This window comes from Schistocerca nitens, chromosome 2 (assembly GCF_023898315.1).
Source record: "Schistocerca nitens isolate TAMUIC-IGC-003100 chromosome 2, iqSchNite1.1, whole genome shotgun sequence".
In the NCBI taxonomy this organism is placed as follows: domain Eukaryota; kingdom Metazoa; phylum Arthropoda; class Insecta; order Orthoptera; family Acrididae; genus Schistocerca; species Schistocerca nitens.
In genome coordinates this window covers 612,985,779-613,003,675 of record NC_064615.1, presented here as the reverse complement: position 1 = coordinate 613,003,675, position 17,897 = coordinate 612,985,779, and the positions used below count along the sequence as shown (strand labels likewise).

Here is a 17,897-nt window from a genome sequence, read left to right as displayed (position 1 = left end):
AACACATAAACTTGAATTTATTTGCAGTTTTTTGGAAGGCGAACCGGCAACTCGTATGAGACCGATCGCGAGGCAATGCTATTCGGTAGAAGAGTTTCAGAACGCTTTTCTGTCAGCGTATTGGTCGCTGCTGTCCTCATGAAATTTATCAGGTTTAATTATTTCTGTTGAGATGTTAGATACAGTTCATGGTTCATTATCTAATTAATATTATTGTGTGGTTTTTGGTCAATTATCATTTATCAATTTTGTGGGGAGTTTACATTTGGCACCAATTTGCATTCTTATTTAACATTATTATCTGCGGGGAGGTTACAAGCCTCATCCGTAAAGAGAACATTTGCACTGAAATGAGGATTGACACATTGTTGCATGAACCATTTGCAGAAATGTACCTGTGGAGGCCAATCAGCTGCTGATAGTGCCTGCAGACGCTGTACATGGTACAGAAACAACTGGTTCTCCCATAGCACTCTCCATACAGTGACGTGGTCAACGTTCCCTTGTACAGCAGCAACTTGTCTGACGCTGACATTAGGGTTATCGTCAACTGCACGAAGAATTGCCTCGTCCATTGCAGGTGTCCTCGTCGTTCTAGGTCTTCCCCAGTCGCGAGTCATAGGCTGGAATGTTCCGTGCTCCCTAAGATGCCGATCAATTGATTTGAACGTCTTCCTGTCGGGACACTTTCGTTCTGGAAATCTGTCTCGATACAAACGTACCGCGCCACGGCTATTGCCCCATGCTTATCCATACATCAAATGGGCATCTGCCAACTCCGCATTTGTAAATATTGCACTGACTGCAAAACCACGTTCGTGATGAACACTAACCTGTTGATGCTACGTACAGATGTGCTTGATGATGGTACTGTAGAGCAATGAGTCGCATATCAACACAAGCACCGAAGTCAAAATTACCTTCCTTCAATTGGGCCAACTGGCGGTGAATCGAGGAAGTACAGTACATACTCACGAAACTAAAATGAGCTCTATCATGCTAATTAAACGTTTCCGGACACATGTTCACATAACATCATTTATTTATTTGTGTGTGAGGAATGTTTCCTGAAAGTTTGGTCACATCTTTTTGTAACACCCTTTAGAATATTTCTATAGATAGTCGGGGACGCATTTAGTAAAAATGAGAGCAGTTCGAACTGCCAGTTTGTGCTTACCTCAGATTGGCAATCGCAATTCGCGCTTACAGTTCACTGCAGATTCTTTGAAGAACGAACAGTGAGTTATTTGACTTCAAAGTATCACAATAAACATAGGGAATAACGAAAACAGAATCACTTAACCATCAAGCTACGATGGAAGACTATAAAATGCGGGCGAATCAAATAATTTTACTGAGTAGTTTCCCTGAAATAGTCTGAGAACAATTGCATAGCAAAAAAAAAAACGAGAATCCTAAAACTCTGGTTTTTAATTTTTTGTGCTAAATGTAAGACTTTTCCAAAAAACTACTTCAGCCACAAATGCAGCTTTGGTTCGTTTACTTAGATTGCTTCAGTGGAGCTGTAAACGAGCTTTCAGCTGTTATGGGCTACACATGTACTTTGATCAAGCTTCCTTTTATTTTACTTCATTTATCGCCTTAAGGCATAATCCGCCCAGCCACATCCAATCACACACACATACACACACACACACACAAACACACACACACACACACACACATATATATATATATATATATATATATATATATATATATATATATATATATATATATATATATTCTATTAGCATTGGTTATAAACATTTTAATTAAACCATGGTGTTCTCCCTTCATTAACCTGAGAAATCACTCCAAACGCCATTAACTACGGAACAGACAACATTCTGGCCTTCTGAGAACTTCCCTGGCGTCCATTGCTGAAATGGTCTAAGCGCGGTGACGGCATTACCCCTAACCCCGACAACTCGTCCATCGTAAATAACCGCATGAAGCCGGGATGTGTCGCTAGTTCACTTATAAAAACAAATCGTTTTCGACACAGTATAAGAACGTGCGAGAAACTGTAGCAAATTCCTAGAACTCTCCACTGAAATCAACACATTACTATTTTGAACAAGCTTCTGGTAGATGTTTTACTCCACTGCTGAAGTCGAGGAATGTTGTGCGCTGGACACATCCCTGAACGAGAAAGTACCTCATACGGAGACAGTGGACAGCAATTTGGCAGGAGTAAGGGTCTGGTCTTTATCGTTAAATCATTACATGTGAATTGTGGAACTAAAATGTTCCTTGAAAACGCCATCACTCATTTACTGTCTCGTCAAAGCTTGTGTTCAGATTCTGACGACATCGCCATAGACGAGATGTCTAGTCTACCTACTTCGTATTTGTTTCTATGTATCTCGCTTTTTGGGAGGGGGTGGAACTTGGGGTAACGTATATAAGGTTTATTTCCAAATTATCACACCACAGAGTAATTCTGGAGCTGTAGGACTTTGCCAAATTAAAGCTTCGTGCTGCCCATCCTGATGTACAGGTCGAGTATCTGAGAGAAACAGCTATCTATCGAACTACCGAACTATAACTCCTGCTCGATACCTCCGGAAAAAAAGCCTATCTAGAGGTGTAAACGAACCGTGTTTTCCCTAATAATAGCAGAATTAAAAATATGGTGCCGTCCATTAAAACCGACTAGGCGTTGCAATGTTAGTTGTGGATAGACCAAACACTCTGCATTATCTTGTGGCACTGGGTGCAGCGTAAAAAAATAGTTCTTTTAGATGAAATTTGCAGAACAGAAAAACAATGATGGACACACCTTATGACAACTTCGAACAGGTCATAGTGCTGTACAGTGCCAAAGGGATCTGAGAGTCTGTGATCAAAGAGGCGGTGAAAATAACGACAGATAATCACGAATTTAGTATTTGAGGGCAGCGTGTAGGGCAACAGTCGTAGAGGCAGACCAAGTCATGAATACACTAAGCAGATTCTGACGGATGTAGGTTGCAGTAGGTACTGGGAGATGAAGAAGCTTTCACAGGATAGAGTAGCATGGAGAGCTGCATCAAATCAGTCTCAGGACTGAAGACCAGAACAACAACAATGCTCTTGTCAAGCGAGACAACAGTTTTCATCCAGGTTTCCCACAGTCATTCAGCCAATAGCAGTTAAACAGAACTTAGTTTTTACCCCATTTTAGTTCTACAAGCAGAGCTCAAACAAGAAATTGACAATTAAATGCCGGCCGCGGTGGCCGTCGGTTCTAGGCGCTTCAGTCCGGAACCGCGTGACTGCTACGGTCGCAGGTTCGAATCCTGCCTCAGGCATGGATGTGTGTGATGTGCTTAGGTTAGTTAGGTTTAAGTAGTTCTAAGTTCTAGGGGACTGATGACCTAAGATGTTAAGTCCCATAGTGCTCAGAGCCATTTGAACCATTTGAACAATTAAATGATTTCGACACAATCAGACATAACTAAAATCTGGGAGACACAATAATAATTACAATACATGGCACTATAGATTTATAGATTCTGTATAGATTTGTAATTTCTGTACTTAAACACAGGAAACTACGACAACTTTCAGACTTAATTAAGGTTACTCACCTAGCACGCAGCTCAGTCGTCGTTCACCATTTCCTGTTACCATCATCAAATAATAGCATCGCCCCTGTTCAAATGTCGAACAATGCGTCGATTACTCCAACCGTCTTCTTTGAGCCCATCTATCAGCCCTTTTAAAATGCTGACATGTGGATATGATGTTCTCGTGTTTGTGTGCGAAGCGTATTTACCATTCAATTGAGTACACGGAATGAAATTCACAAAGACTTTATGTCCTGGTATCGAAATGTCTCTTGTTTACTACCCTTGCCGCCTGTGCAATTAAATTGCGCTTCAGCGTTACACATCATCCAAAGTTCACAATTTTACAGATCCACTAATCCATCTATTTCCTGTCGGTGGCGATAAGCCACGTCTGTCAGTTCTTACAGTGATTTCAACTACCTCGGACATGTACTCCACTATTTCCGTTTACTTAGATCTTCAGTGCTATTTATAGCGCGCGTTTTGTGTTTTCCTCCACGCTTGTCTATACACAGTGTTCAGACTCTGTTCCCCCGACAGATAGCTCACATGTCGAATTTTCATTCCTTCTTCTTGGGTTTCAGGTCACGGGATTTGTAGTCGGCTAGTATAGTTTGCAACAATTTGTGCCGAGTGTGGCGGTTTTGCGGAGGTGTCACCCCTGTGCTGATGGAAAAGTGGTGGGGTAGGATATTGTTATGCATGTGATGCTTTCCCTTTTCTTTCTTTTGTAGTTTTAATTGGTAGCCATCACGGAGATGGCATTTTTGCAGTGCTAGTAGGAGCAGTTGCGCCTCCAGGAACAGCAACAAAAGCTGCAGCACGAGCAGATGCAGAAACTGCTCAAACATAATGTACAGTAGCTCTGCTCTCACACTCTGCTCTGAAGACGGGCCAAGTGCCTAGGGAGATGCCTCCCCTCCACCTTTTCCCGCCCCCTCCACATAGCCCTCAACTGCTCTTGCTTCGCATAAATGGGTTTACGTGTCAGCAGGGTGACTGTGTCGGTCATGGCATATTTCTACCCATAGACTAAATTGATACAGCTTGCATACCGCCCTCACCGTTTCCTTGGCCATCTTTTCACGCACAGAATAGGGTAGTGTGGTGTTGATCCTGCGACTCCCACTTCGGACTACATGGAATTGGAACAAGTGCCTTCCTTTTGCCGCTCGCCCTTGGATTTGTTCTCATCCCCACTGATGCAGACGGACCATCCGTTACTCCAGCCTGCTCGTCCTCCCGCCGCTCCGTGGCCTTTTCAGGGGTGACGGAATTAACATTCCCGCCTGTGGACGTCGAGGTGGACGCAGATGTGGCGTGGGTTTCACTGCAGAATGGTGCGCCACGCTTCCAATGAAGGCGCGCTCAAAGCATCTATAGGCAGAGTCACTGACCCAGGAGTTTACCTGTCGGCAGTGATAGACCGGAGCTGCGTTCTTAAGCTGATTTACACTTCCTTGGCTCGGGCCCTCACCTCGCACCTTGCTCTGTTCCCGCGTGCTTCGTTGTTCAGTTCCTCGCGCTGGTCACGTTTTGTGTATTTCTCTACACTTGTCCCTACGCATTGTTCAGACTCTTTGCATCCCCGGTAGATCGACTCGAATGTCGAGTTTCCTTTCCCTCTTCCGTGGTTCAGCTCCCCGGATATGTAGTCGAGCCACCGTCAGCTAGTACAGTTTACATTTGTGCTGACAGCGACGGTTCGCGGAGTTTTCACGCCCAGTGAAGATACAAAATACACGATCCACAGACAAGTTGAGCACACGGCTTCCCTCCCTGAGGTAACATATGACTTCGGCGTCAGGAAGAGTATCTGGCCACAAAAGTCAAACAGACGTAAAATTGCCATAGTTTGAGTACAGCAGAGCCTATAGTAGTATAGATTAACGGTGTCTAAAAGAAGAAGAAGGAAGAAAATTCTCCTGAATACTATTAAGTCAGCATATTCTTACTTCGTAACGCTAACCTGTGCTGCAACCTTCTTTTTCTGCGACAGGTTCAGCACGTGGGAGGTGAGGCTTGGACTCACCAGTCTCAGCATTATTGAGCCTAGCCGCGTGACCATCGTCACCAGGTCGGCCTCGGTGCACTCCGAATACGACATCGCCGTCGTCTTCCTGGGTACCAACGTCCCGCTGAACAGTAAGCCCAACACATATGTGGATACATTATCATATAGACACATAGTTTTCAACACTATCTAAAAATTTACCACTGTATACACTGTATAAATAGAATAGTCGTGGCGGACTGGAAAAGGAAGAGAAGGAATAGTAGTAGGTGAATATGGACTGGGGTAAGGAGTGAAAGAGGAAGCCGCCTGGTAGAATTTTGCGCAGAGCATAATTGAATCATAGTTAACACATGGTTTAAGAATCGTGAAAGAAGGCTGTATACGTGGAAGAGACCTGTAGACACCGGAAGGGTTCAGACAGATTATGTAATGGTAAGACAGAGATTTAGGAACCAGGTTTTCAATTGTAAGACATTCCCAGGGACGGATGCGCACTCTGACCACAATTTATTGGTCATTAACTGTTAATTAAAAATGAAGAAACTGCAAAAGGTAGGAATTCAAGGAGATCGGACCCAGATAAACTGAAAGAAGCAGAGGTTGTAAGGAGGTTCAGAGGAAGCATGAGGGAATGATCGACAAGAACAGGGGAAAGGAATACAGTAAAGAAGAATGGGTAGCTCTGAGAGATTAAATAGTGAAGGCAGCAGAGGATCAAGTAGGTAAAAAGACGAGAGCTAGTAGAGAACCTTTGGTAACAGAAGAGATATTGAATTTAATTGACGAAAGGAGAAAATATAAAAATTCAGTAAATGAACAGGCGAAAAGAAACACAAACGCCTCAAAAATGAGATCGACATGAAGTGCAAAATGGATATGCAGCAATGCTTAGAGGACAAGTTTAAGAATGTGGGAGCATATATCAAAGGCATAAGGTAGATACCGCATACAGGAAAATTAAAGAGACCTTTGGAGAAAAGAGAACCACCTATATTAATATCTAGAGATCAGATGGAAAACAAGTCCTAAGTAAAGAAGGGACAGCAGAAAGTTGGAAGGAGTATGTAGAAGGTCTACACAACGGAGACGTTTCTTGGTTTTATCATTATAAAATGATTTGGAATTTTCTGAATAAAACAAATCAAGTTTCACCCTTCTAAGTGAGTTCTAAGTGTGTTTTCTATCGCTGCAAAGTTGACGCGCCGCGTAAACAGTTGTAGCGACTTGGTGTTTCACCTCTGACGGCGCCGCTCGCTGGCTGCGAGCAGGGTATCTTTGCAGAATTAGACAGTGTTTTGTCTTCCATCGTTGTATGGCTTTATCTCTGTGACAAGTGACTGTTCATATCACTAAACATAAATGCTATACCGTGTGCGTTGACTTGTGGAATTTGCTTCGTGTTGTTTAGCTGTTCAATTTTGCGTATTTGACGAATTTTGCTCGTACCTGTTTTACGTATTTGGTTTGTGGATATCAATATGCCCCGTTTCAGCAATCGAGTGTTTAAGAAAAGGCACAATGAGTGGAGGAACATATATTTTGTTGTTTCGAAGGGAAATGCTGCTCATACTACTCCAAATGAATGTGACAGAACTTCTTGCAGCAAGAAACTTTGTGACTGCAAAGAAAACTTTGAAAACTAAAAAAGTGACAGTAATGTTGTGAGTGAAATAATTAACATTTCCTTGCTCTCAAATATTTTGAAACGTAACGAATTATGCCAAGTTTGCAAAGAAAGAGGACTGGAATTGAAAATAACCTCACACATTGGTTTGGCAAGTAAAAAGTTATTGAAATGTAAGAAATGTGCTGCAGAAGTTTCGTTTTCTAATTCTAACAGTATTCCTCGGAGTGGTAATAGTGGAAAGAAGGTGTATGATATAAATGTTAGGCAAGTGTATGGCTTGCATTGCATTGGCAAGGGCAGCGCTGCAGTTACAAAGTTATGTGGAATTATGAACTTGCCACAACCACCAACCAAGTTTGGATTTTATAATGAATTGGCGGAATCTTCTGCTGAAGATATTGCTCAAGCAGCAATGAAGACAGCAGTTGAAGAAGCTGTGACAGATAATAGGAATTGTAGAGGTTTAACTCTTCCTTTAGATGGATCATGGCAATTCAGAGGTCATAAATCTCTAAATGGAGTTGTGACAGCTACCAGTGGAGACAGTTGCAAAGTAATTGACGTTGCTATTCTCTCAAAACATTGTAGATGTAAGGGCAATAGCAAGGACGAACATAGTGAAAGTTGTGAAGCAAATTTTCATTGCACAAGTGGTGCGATGGAAGTAGAGAGAGTGAAAGCAAATTTTTCCAGATCACAGGAGAGGTATAATGTATGATACACTAACTATCTAGGAGATGGTGATTCTCAGGGATGTAAAGCTGTAGAGGAACTCAAACCTTATGGCAATGAAATTCACATTAAATAACAGGAGTGCACTGGACATGTGTAGAAGTGCATGGGGGTTCGCTTGTGCAAACTAAAGCAGACATTAGGATCCCAGAAGCTTAGTGATGGTAAGACCCTTGGAGGAAGAGGAAGATTGTCAGATGAAGCAATTTATAGATTGCAGAGGTATTATGGGTGTGCTATTAGGCAAAATGCAAGAAGCATTGAGCATATGAGGAGAGCAGTATGGGCATTATTTTTTCATACTGCGTCAACAAATGAGCACCCACAACATGCACTGTGCGCCACAGGTGACGACTCATGGTGTAAGTACCAATCAGGAAAGGAATATGCCAAAAAAACAGTTTGACAAATGCTGTAATTGATGCAATTAAGCCCATATTCAGAGATTTATCGAAGCCAAGATTATTGGAAAAGTGTTTGCAAGGGAAAACACAAAATCCAAATGAAAGTATAAATAATTTAATTTCTATTTGGATTCCCAAAAGAGTGTTTGTTCAGTTAAAAACATTGCATTTTGGAGTGTATGATGCAGTGGCAACATACAATGTGGAAACATTATCAAATATGATGTGCTGACACGTTTAGGTTTCCAACCAGGGCACAACACCATTTCCACAATGCGCCTAATTGATGAAGATATACTAAGAGGTGCAGGAAGAAGAGACAAAACCCTACAACATGAAGCAAAAGGGAAGAAAAGACCAGCGAAAGGAAATTAACCCTGGAAAAAGACGAGGATACTGATAATCCATCATATGGGGCAGGAATGTATTAAAAAACTTTGGAAGCTATTTCCTGTAACTTTAAGATTTCCATCTTTGAGGAACATTTTCTCAAAAACTGCAAACACTATATCAATGAAATTTATAACAATATTGTTTGCTTCCTTTCCTTCATTTTTATATCAAATTGTAAAAAATATTGTATAATATAAGAGTTATAGAAGAAAAAGTGCAAGATTTTAGAGAAAAAAAATAAGCACCTGTTAAAAAAAATTGTAAAACAAAAAGCAATAAATATTTGTTAACATAGCATTATAACTTTGTAGAGAAACAGTCACTAAACATGTAGTCCAAATTTCAGAGCAATTTGTTTAATGGTTTTAGAAAAAATGTTCCTTCTATTTGCTGAAATTAACATGGAGGAAATGCATCGTTCCGGCTCCCCTTAAGTGACGGCAATATTATAGAAATGGAAGAGGACGTAGATAGCGATGAGATGGGAGATATGATACTGCGTGAACTAATTGACAGAGCACTGAAAGACCCAGGTCGAAACAAAGCCACAGTAGCAGACAACATTCCGTTGGCACTACTGATAGCCTCGGGAGAGCAAGCCATAGCAAAACTCTTCCATATGGCGAGCAAAATGTATGAGACAGGCAAAATACCATCAAACTTCAAGAAAAATATAATAATTCAAATTCCAAAGAAAGGAGTTGCTGACGGGTGTGAAATTACCGAGCTACGTATTAAATTAATAAGTCACGGTTGCAAAATATTAACACAAATTCTTTACAGAAAGATGGAAAAATTGGTAGAAGGGAGAATCAGTTTGGATTCCGTAGAAATGCTGGAACATGTGAGGCAATACTGACCCTACGACTCATCTTAGAAGATAGATTAAGGAAAGGAAAACCTACGTTTCTAGCATTTGTAGACTTATGAAAGGCTTTTGACAATGTTACCTGGAATACTCTCTTTCAAATTCTGAAGGTGGCGGGGGTAAACTACAGGGAGCGAAAGGCTGTTTACCATTCGTACAGGAACCATATGCCAGTTAAAAGAGTCGAGAGTCACGACAGGGACGCAGTGGTTGAGAAGGGAGTGAGACTGGGTTGTAGCCTATCCCACATGTTACTCAATCTGTATACTGAGCAAGCAGTAAAGGAAACCAAGTGGGAATTAAAATCCAGGAAAAAGAAATAAAAACTTTGAGATTTGCTGGCGACACTGTAATTCTGTCAGAGACATCTAAGGACCTGGAAGACTGTTGAACGGAATGGGCAGTGTCTTGAAAGTAGGATACTAGATGAAGATCAACAAAAGCAAAACGAGGATAATGGAATGTAGTCAAATTAAATCGGGTGGTGCAGAGGGAATTAGATTAAGAAATTAAACACATTTAAAATAGTAGATGACTTTTCTATTTGGGCAGCAAAATAATTGATGATGGTCGAAGTAGAGAGGATACATTTGTTAACATCGAGTACAGATTTAAGTGTGAGGAGGTCTTTTGTGCAAGTATTTGTATGGAGTGCACCCACGTATGGAAATGAAAGATGGACGATAAAAATAATGACTGCTACTCAAATTCACGAATCATGTCTGTGCCATTTCCTCCCCTATTTCGCGATAATAGAAATCGAGCTTCCCTTCTTTGAAGTTTTCCGATGTCATCCGTCAGTCCCACCTGATGCGGATCCCACACCGTACAGCATACTCCAGAATAAGGTGGACGAGCGTGGTGTAAACAGTCTCTTTAGTAGACCTGTTGCACCCTCCAAGTGTTCTGCCATTGAATCGCAGTCTTTGGTTTGCTCTACCCACAACATTATCTATGTGATCGTTCCAATTTAGGTTATTTGTAATTGTAATCCCTAAGAATTTAACTGAATTTACAGGCTTCAGATTTGTGTGGCTTATTGCGTAATCGAAATTTAGGTGATTTCTTTCAATACTCTTCGCACCATACTAATATCTTATCTAAATCGCTTTGGTCATCTGATGACTTTGTAAGACGGTAAATGATAGCATCATCTGCAAACAATTTTAGACAGCTACTCTGATTGTTTCCTATGTCGTTAACATAGATCAGGAACAATAGAGGGCTTATAACACTTCCTTGATGAAAGCCGGATATTACATCTGTTTTACTCGACGACTTTTCATCTATTACTACAGGAAACCACGAATCCAGTCGCACAAGAGGCATTATTCCACAGGCACGCAGTTTGGTTAGAAGTGCTTGTGAGGAACGGTGACGGAAGCCATCTGGAAATCTAAAAATGTGGAATCAATTTGACATCCCCTGTTGATAGCACTCATTACTTCATGAGTATGAGGAGCTAGTTGTGTTTCACAAGAACGATATTTTCTGAATCCGTGCTTTATGTCAGTAAATCGATTTCTTCGAGCTACTTCACAATGTTCGAACACAGTATATGTACCAAAACTCTACTGCGAATCGACGTTAGTGATATGGTCCTGTAATTCAGTGGATTATTCCTACTTCCCCTTTTTCGTATTGGTGTGACTTGAGCAATTTTCCAGTCATCAGATACGGATTTTTCCGTGAGCCAGTGGTTGTATATCGTTTCTAAATATGGAGCTATTGCATCAGCATACTCTGAAAGGAACCTGACTGGTATACAATTTGGACAGGAGGCCTTGGCTTTATTAAGTGATTTAAGCTGTTTTTGTACACCGAGGATATCTACTTCTATGTTTCTCAGCTTGATTGTAATCTTTGGACTCATGACCACAAAAGCAACAATAAATATAACGTTCGAAAAACTTTAACGCGTTCCAGTCGTCAAATCTCCGGTTACTGATCTGAAGAAGCTATTGGCGGTACTTTTACTTCACTAATGGCATCAAAGAACGTTGATTAGTGCACACATCTTTCAGCGAGGAAGTTTCTCATATGGAGGCAATGGACGAGCAAGTTCCTCCTATGGAGACAATGGCCTGGGATTCGGGAGGAGCGAGGATCTAACCCAAATCCTTGAATCATTAAACGCTAACTTGGGACTGTTATGAATCACTGACAAAGCCATTGCAGGTTTTCTGACATATCGGAGCTTGTGTTCCAACTAACGTCAACATACGAGGAGGGATTTGTGGGGGGTGGGGTTGGTTTACAGGGTGGGGGGTTGAATAGTGAATCTTTGGAAATTAACATATCAGGACGTAACTTCACATCCTGGACTGTATGACATTGCCAAAATAACGCATTATGCGCTAATTGTATTTCACTGGAAAAGAGGATATATGGGGTGTTAAAAATATTTTGAAAGGTGGTATATGAACGAAAACAAGACAGAAAGTCCACTAAATACAGGCTCCAAAATGCGTACCTTAAGAGCTGTGACCATTTGCTTTTCTTCGCCAGTGTGAAACACATCTCTTGTATTGCAAGCTCTTTCTTACTACGAATAATGTACAGAACGCAGTGAACAAATGAGGACACACTCCATTGTTACTGTCCATGGATACAGCGTGCAGTAAACATTTGTTAGTTTTGTTACTGTAAATGGTATTCAGAGTGCTGGGTAAGTGCAGAGCATAAATTAGTTCTGCAGGAAACACGCTGTGTTGTGATTAGACTGTCAAATACTTTTATTATATTGCAATTTTACCTTTAATTTTCTTTTCCATGATTCTGTATATTATCATATGGGACGACTTACGTGTCGGTGATAAAACCTGAGGATGTGTTAGATGACGATCAGTTTGGGTTTAGGAAAGATAAAGGCATCAGAGAGGCAGTTCTGACGTTGCAGTTGATCATGAAAGCAAGACTAAAGAAAAATCAAGAAACGTTGAAAGCATTTGTCGATCTGTAAAAAGCTTTCAGCTGTGTCAAACGGGGCAAGATGTTCGAAATTCTGAGAAAAATAGGGTCATGTACAACATGTACAACAGCCTAGAACGAATAATAAGAATTGATGACCAAGAACGAAGTGCTCGCATTAAAAATGTATCACAGGGATGTAGTCTTTCGCTCCTACTGTTCAATCTATACATCGAAGAATCAATTATGGAAATGAAAAAAAGGTTCAGGAGTGGAACTGAAATTCAAGGTGAAAAGATATCAGTGATACGATTCGCTAATGACATTGTAACCCTGAGTGAAAGTGAAGAAGAATTACATGATCTGCTGAATGGAATGACAGTCTAATAACTACAGAATATGGATTGCGAGTAAATCGAAGAAAGTAACATAAATAAGAACTGCAAGAAACTTAACGTGAGGATTGATGGTCACGAAGTAGATGAGGTAAAGGAATTCTGCTATCTAGGCAGCAAAACAGCCCATGACGGATGGAGCAAGGAGAACATCAAAACAGATTTACAATGGCGAAAAGCGCATTCCTGGCCAACAGAAGTCTGCTAGTGTCTAACATTAACCTTACTTTTAGGAAGAAATTAGTGAGAATGTAAATTTGGAGCACAGTATTGTGTGGTAGTGAAACATGGGCTATAGGAAAACTGGAACAGAAGAAAATCGAAGCATTTGAGATGTGATGCTACCGACGAATGTTGGTAATTAGGTGGACCGATGAAATGAGGAATGAAGAGATTCTGCGCAGACTCGGAGAGGAATGGAATATGTGGAAAATACTGGCAAGGAGAAGGGGTAGGATGATAGGACATCTGTTAAGACATCTGGGAATGACTTCCATGGTACTAGAGGAAGCTGTAGAGGGCAAAAACTGTAGAGGAAGACAGAGATTAGAAACATCCAGCAAATAATTGAGAACGTAGTTTGCAGGTGCTACGCTGAGATGAAGAGTTTGGGACAGGAGAGGAATTCGAGGCGGGCAGCATCAAACCAGTCAGAAGACTTATGACTAAGAAAAAAGAAAAAAAAGTTTTATTTTCGCACTTGCCATCACAATGTAAGCTAATTTCTACACACAGGGAATGGCAGACACGATGTTTTGTTATGGTCTGGCAAATAGAAGCAACTGTTCAGTTCGTGTGATGTACGCTGAAAAATATGTAGAGTAGTCAGACGTTATATACAACCAAACAGCTTGACAGCTTACACCCTCAATAGCACGTACAGAAATAATTTTCCAAGTGAGCTAATGTTTCAAATGGTGCAAAAATAGAGCTGTGACCAAGTGCTGAAAACGGAAAGTAACTGCTAAACTGAAGTTTTACGAAGAAAACAAACAATTAAAATTCAAATAAAAAATGCGTTTCTCTGTTGAAATGTGCTTTCACACATTACATATTATGCGCTGAATGAGTGTCGGTAAATCAAAATCTAACTAGTTATGTGCATTTTAGAAACGACAAGACATTTTCTACGAAGAGTACGATGAAAAATTCATACCATGAAACTGAGGGGACCGAAATTGTTTTTAGTGTTAACAGAATTCCGTGTTAAGTGGTGTTCGCAGAAAAGTCCAATAATGCCGTAGTTTCGATCTCGTCAAATTTTGTTTGAGAATTCGATCTCCTGCCGACATTACTCTTGTACGTAAAAACTGAAGACCGGAAGTCCATACGCAATATGTTTTCGTTTTGTCGGCATAAAATCTGTTGTACTTTGCAGTGTCTTTTCAAACAAAAAATTTTCAACAAACTGTTCGATATCGTCCAGCATTTTATTCATGTCACCATACGAATGACCATTTAAATAGCTGCCAGTGTTTTGAATAGTGTTCCGCATTTTTATGTGCTGAGGTCAGAAACTGCAGTGTTTATTCAATCGTCATATTCGTCATCGTTCATTTAAAATCCTGTTTGGTGCACTGCCGCGTCGTCGTATAAAATACTTAAAGAATACTAAAATAAGAGTTGTTTTGGTGGTATTGTAGCGATCTTTCTTATGGCGTATAATGATTTAGCTGAGCGGTGGGTATTTCAATGTCTTGCAATTTCTGAAGATGTCATGAGACTGCCGATGTCAAATTTCTTACATTTTGTCGGTTCTAATGTAACGCTGGTTAGTATTAGGAGTGAGAGGGCTGGGGATATACGCATGACTAGCGTCGTATTTCCGCGACTAACGGTAGGAAAACAAGGTCCTCATTGACTGCAACAAATTCGCCCGGTAAAATAAGTATCGTATGGCATTTTTAGTTGTGACATCCCAGGGGGTGGGTAGAGCCGTTCTCGGAAAGGGTGTTCTTCGGCGCACTTTAGCCCCTTCTCTTGCGGAAATGTTGGGGGTGTGTTGTTGTGTATTTATAGAGTATAGGTGAGTGTAATAGTGATACGAGGTGCATTCAAGTTCTAAGGCCTCCAACTTTTTTTCTAATTAACTACTCACCCGAAATCGATGAAACTGGCGTTACTTCTCGACGTAATCGCCCTGCAGACATACACATTTTTCACAACGCTGACGCCATGATTCCATGGCAGCGGCGAAGGCTCCTTTAGGAGTCTGTTTTGACCACTGTAAAATCGCTGAGGCAATAGCAGCACGGCTGGTGAATGTGCGGCCGCGGAGAGTGTCTTTCATTGTTGGAAAAAGCCAAAAGTCACTAGGAGCCATTTCAGGTGAGTAGGGAGCATGAGGAATCACTTCAAAGTTGTTATCACGAAGAAACTGTTGCGTAACGTTAGCTCGATGTGCGGGTGCGTTGGCTTGGTGAAACAGCACACGCGCAGCCCTTCCCAGACGTTTTTGTTGCGGTGCAGGAAGGAATTTGTTCTTCAAAACATTTTCGTAGGATGCACCTGTTACTGTAGTGCCCTTTGGAACGCAATGGGTAAGGATTACGCCCTCCCTGTCCCAGAACATGGACTCCATCATTTTTTCAGCACTGGCGGTTACCCGAAATTTTTTTGGTGGCAGTGAATCTGTGTGCTTCCATTGAGCTGACTGGCGCTTTGTTTCTGGATTGAAAAATGGCATCCACGTCTCATCCATTGTCACAACCGACGAAAAGAAAGTCCCATTCATCCTGTCGTTGCACGTCAACATTGCTTGGCAACATGCCACACGGGCAGCCATGTGGTCGTCCATCAGCATTCGTGGTTCCCACCTGGATGACACTTTTCGCATTTTCAGGTCGTCATGCAGGATTGTGTGCACAGAACCCACAGAAATGCCAACTCTGGAGGCGATCTGTTCAACAGTCATTCGGCGATCCCCCAAAACAATTCTCTCCACTTTCTCGATCATGTCGTCAGACCGGCTTGTGCGAGCCCGAGGTTGTTTCAGTTTGTTGTCACACGATGTTCTGCCTTCATTAAACTGTTGCACCCACGAACGCACTTTCGACACATCCATAACTCCATCACCACATGTCCCCTTCAACTGTCAATGAATTTCAATTGGTTTCACACCACGCAAATTCAGAAAACGAATGATTGCACGCTGTTCAAGCAAGGAAAACGTCGCCATTTTAAGTATTAAAAACAGTTCTCACTCTCGCCGCTGGCTGTAAAATTCCATCTGCCGTACGGTGCTGCCATCTCTGGGACGTATTGACAATGAACGCGGCCTCATTTTAAAACAAAGCGCATGTTTCTATCTCTTTCCAGTCCGGAGAAACAAAATCGGAGGCCTTAGAACTTGAATGCACCTCATAGTGTGTAACCGTCCGATAATGTAAAAACTTCCCCGAACATTTCGTTAAATGCCACTGACGTCACTAACTTCTATACAGATCGCAAGGTACGTAATCACAACATACGTAATACATCTAAAAGACCGGCGACAAATCCCCGTGTGCTTCGATTTGCTACGATTGCAAGTAGGTTCTTTTGGTAGTGACATTTCAAGCTTTGAATGATACGTTGTTCTCACGGTTGCAATACATTTGTGGTGTTCGTAGGGAAATTTGTATGCTTTATAGATTTTAATATTGCGGGGTTGCGCAAAATTATCAAAAATAATTACGCTTAATGCTTTTCTGATAGACGGAATGTGAGAATCCAGTAGGCAAACATATCAGTCAGCAGCCACGTTTATTTCGTAGCCGTACATTTTTAAAACATAATGGCTTTAAACTCGTCCCGATGACAAATAAGATTCGCTTATGAGATCCATCTGACATGTACCCCACCAATGGCGTAAATCTTTCCTTAGAGGTTATCCTCCCTGAAAACAATTGACCACTAAGCGATACAGTTTTATTGGGTATGCAGGCCCAAATTAACGTAGCTTCGTTGGTGCTGAAAGCATCTGCTGCGTCATATCTGTAGTCGTAATCGATAAACCTTGGTTAGCTTCACACCAAACATTTTTTAACTCTATGCTGTTCGTTTTCATGAACGTGATAACCAGCCTTTATTTGTAGAAAATTCGATATCCACTTGTTTTTCTCCAGTTCAACAGTTTTTCCACGCAAAAAGTTCCTGGTACAGGAGCATTCTGGGACCTAGCTCATTTGAACCAACAAGCAACGCAGTATACACTTCATACATGTCTCAGGCTCGAAATTGTGCGCTCAAAAATTGCTGTAATTTGATCTCTATTTTTAATTAACGTCGACAATGTACAGTCAGAAAATCAATCTCTTCACTCATTTGCTTTTTCGATTTCCTTTGTAAAATTGCATAATACAAATGATGACTTTATTTATATTTTATTCCGACCGGTTTCGGAAAAAAAACCATGTTCATGATCGTCGAAACTTTTATCTGTAGTCAGCATTACATATTAAAACGGCAGATTAATTTGTCGACGACCGTGAACGTAGTTTATGTGCGAAACCGGTCGCAATAAAATATATATAAAGTCAACATTTGTGTGTCATGCATTTTATAAAGTTTTTACAAGCTGAGAACTGCCTTAACAAGACGTTTTCGATTTCCGTTTTTTATCAAGAGCCTTAAGCAGCCCCATCTTTATATTAAGCGAAATATCAATTTATTTCGTCCCGATTTATTTCGAACTGCACGCAGAAAATAAATTTACAGTGCCTGCATCCAAAAACAGAAAGCACAAACGATTTCAAAATCCACTGATTTCGACTCATAATTTACCGACGTAAACACAGTAATAGCGAATTTGGAATCAGAGTGAAATGTTTTGATAATGGTAGTACCCAACGACAAGCGATAACAGCAAAAACAGATGCGATCATTGTTTACTTTGTTCAGCCTTATGAAAAGAAAAAGTCAATGTGGGTGTCACGATTGCAGAAAGAGAGTCTGTCAGCATATCACAAAAATTTACCTTTTCGAGTTAAGAGAATGTGTGAAATTATTTCGTA

General features: G+C 41.0%; 2 protein-coding genes across 6 annotated transcripts in view; both read left to right on the top strand.

Annotated features, from left to right (window-relative positions):
- LOC126236700 (brachyurin-like) overlaps positions 1–17,897 on the top strand; it is a 245,556-nt gene that overhangs the window by 11,367 nt on the left and 216,292 nt on the right. The window lies entirely within an intron of this gene.
- Positions 1–17,897, top strand: part of LOC126236697 (brachyurin-like) — a 173,885-nt gene that overhangs the window by 128,300 nt on the left and 27,688 nt on the right. Inside the window, exon 4 of one of the 5 annotated variants that reach the window (XM_049946206.1) lies at positions 5,557–5,702. The exons of the other annotated variants lie outside the window; for them this stretch is intronic. Coding sequence (XP_049802163.1) covers positions 5,557–5,702 — 146 coding nt within the window. The remainder of the gene's footprint in view (positions 1–5,556; positions 5,703–17,897) is intronic. 5 annotated transcript variants of the gene reach the window in all.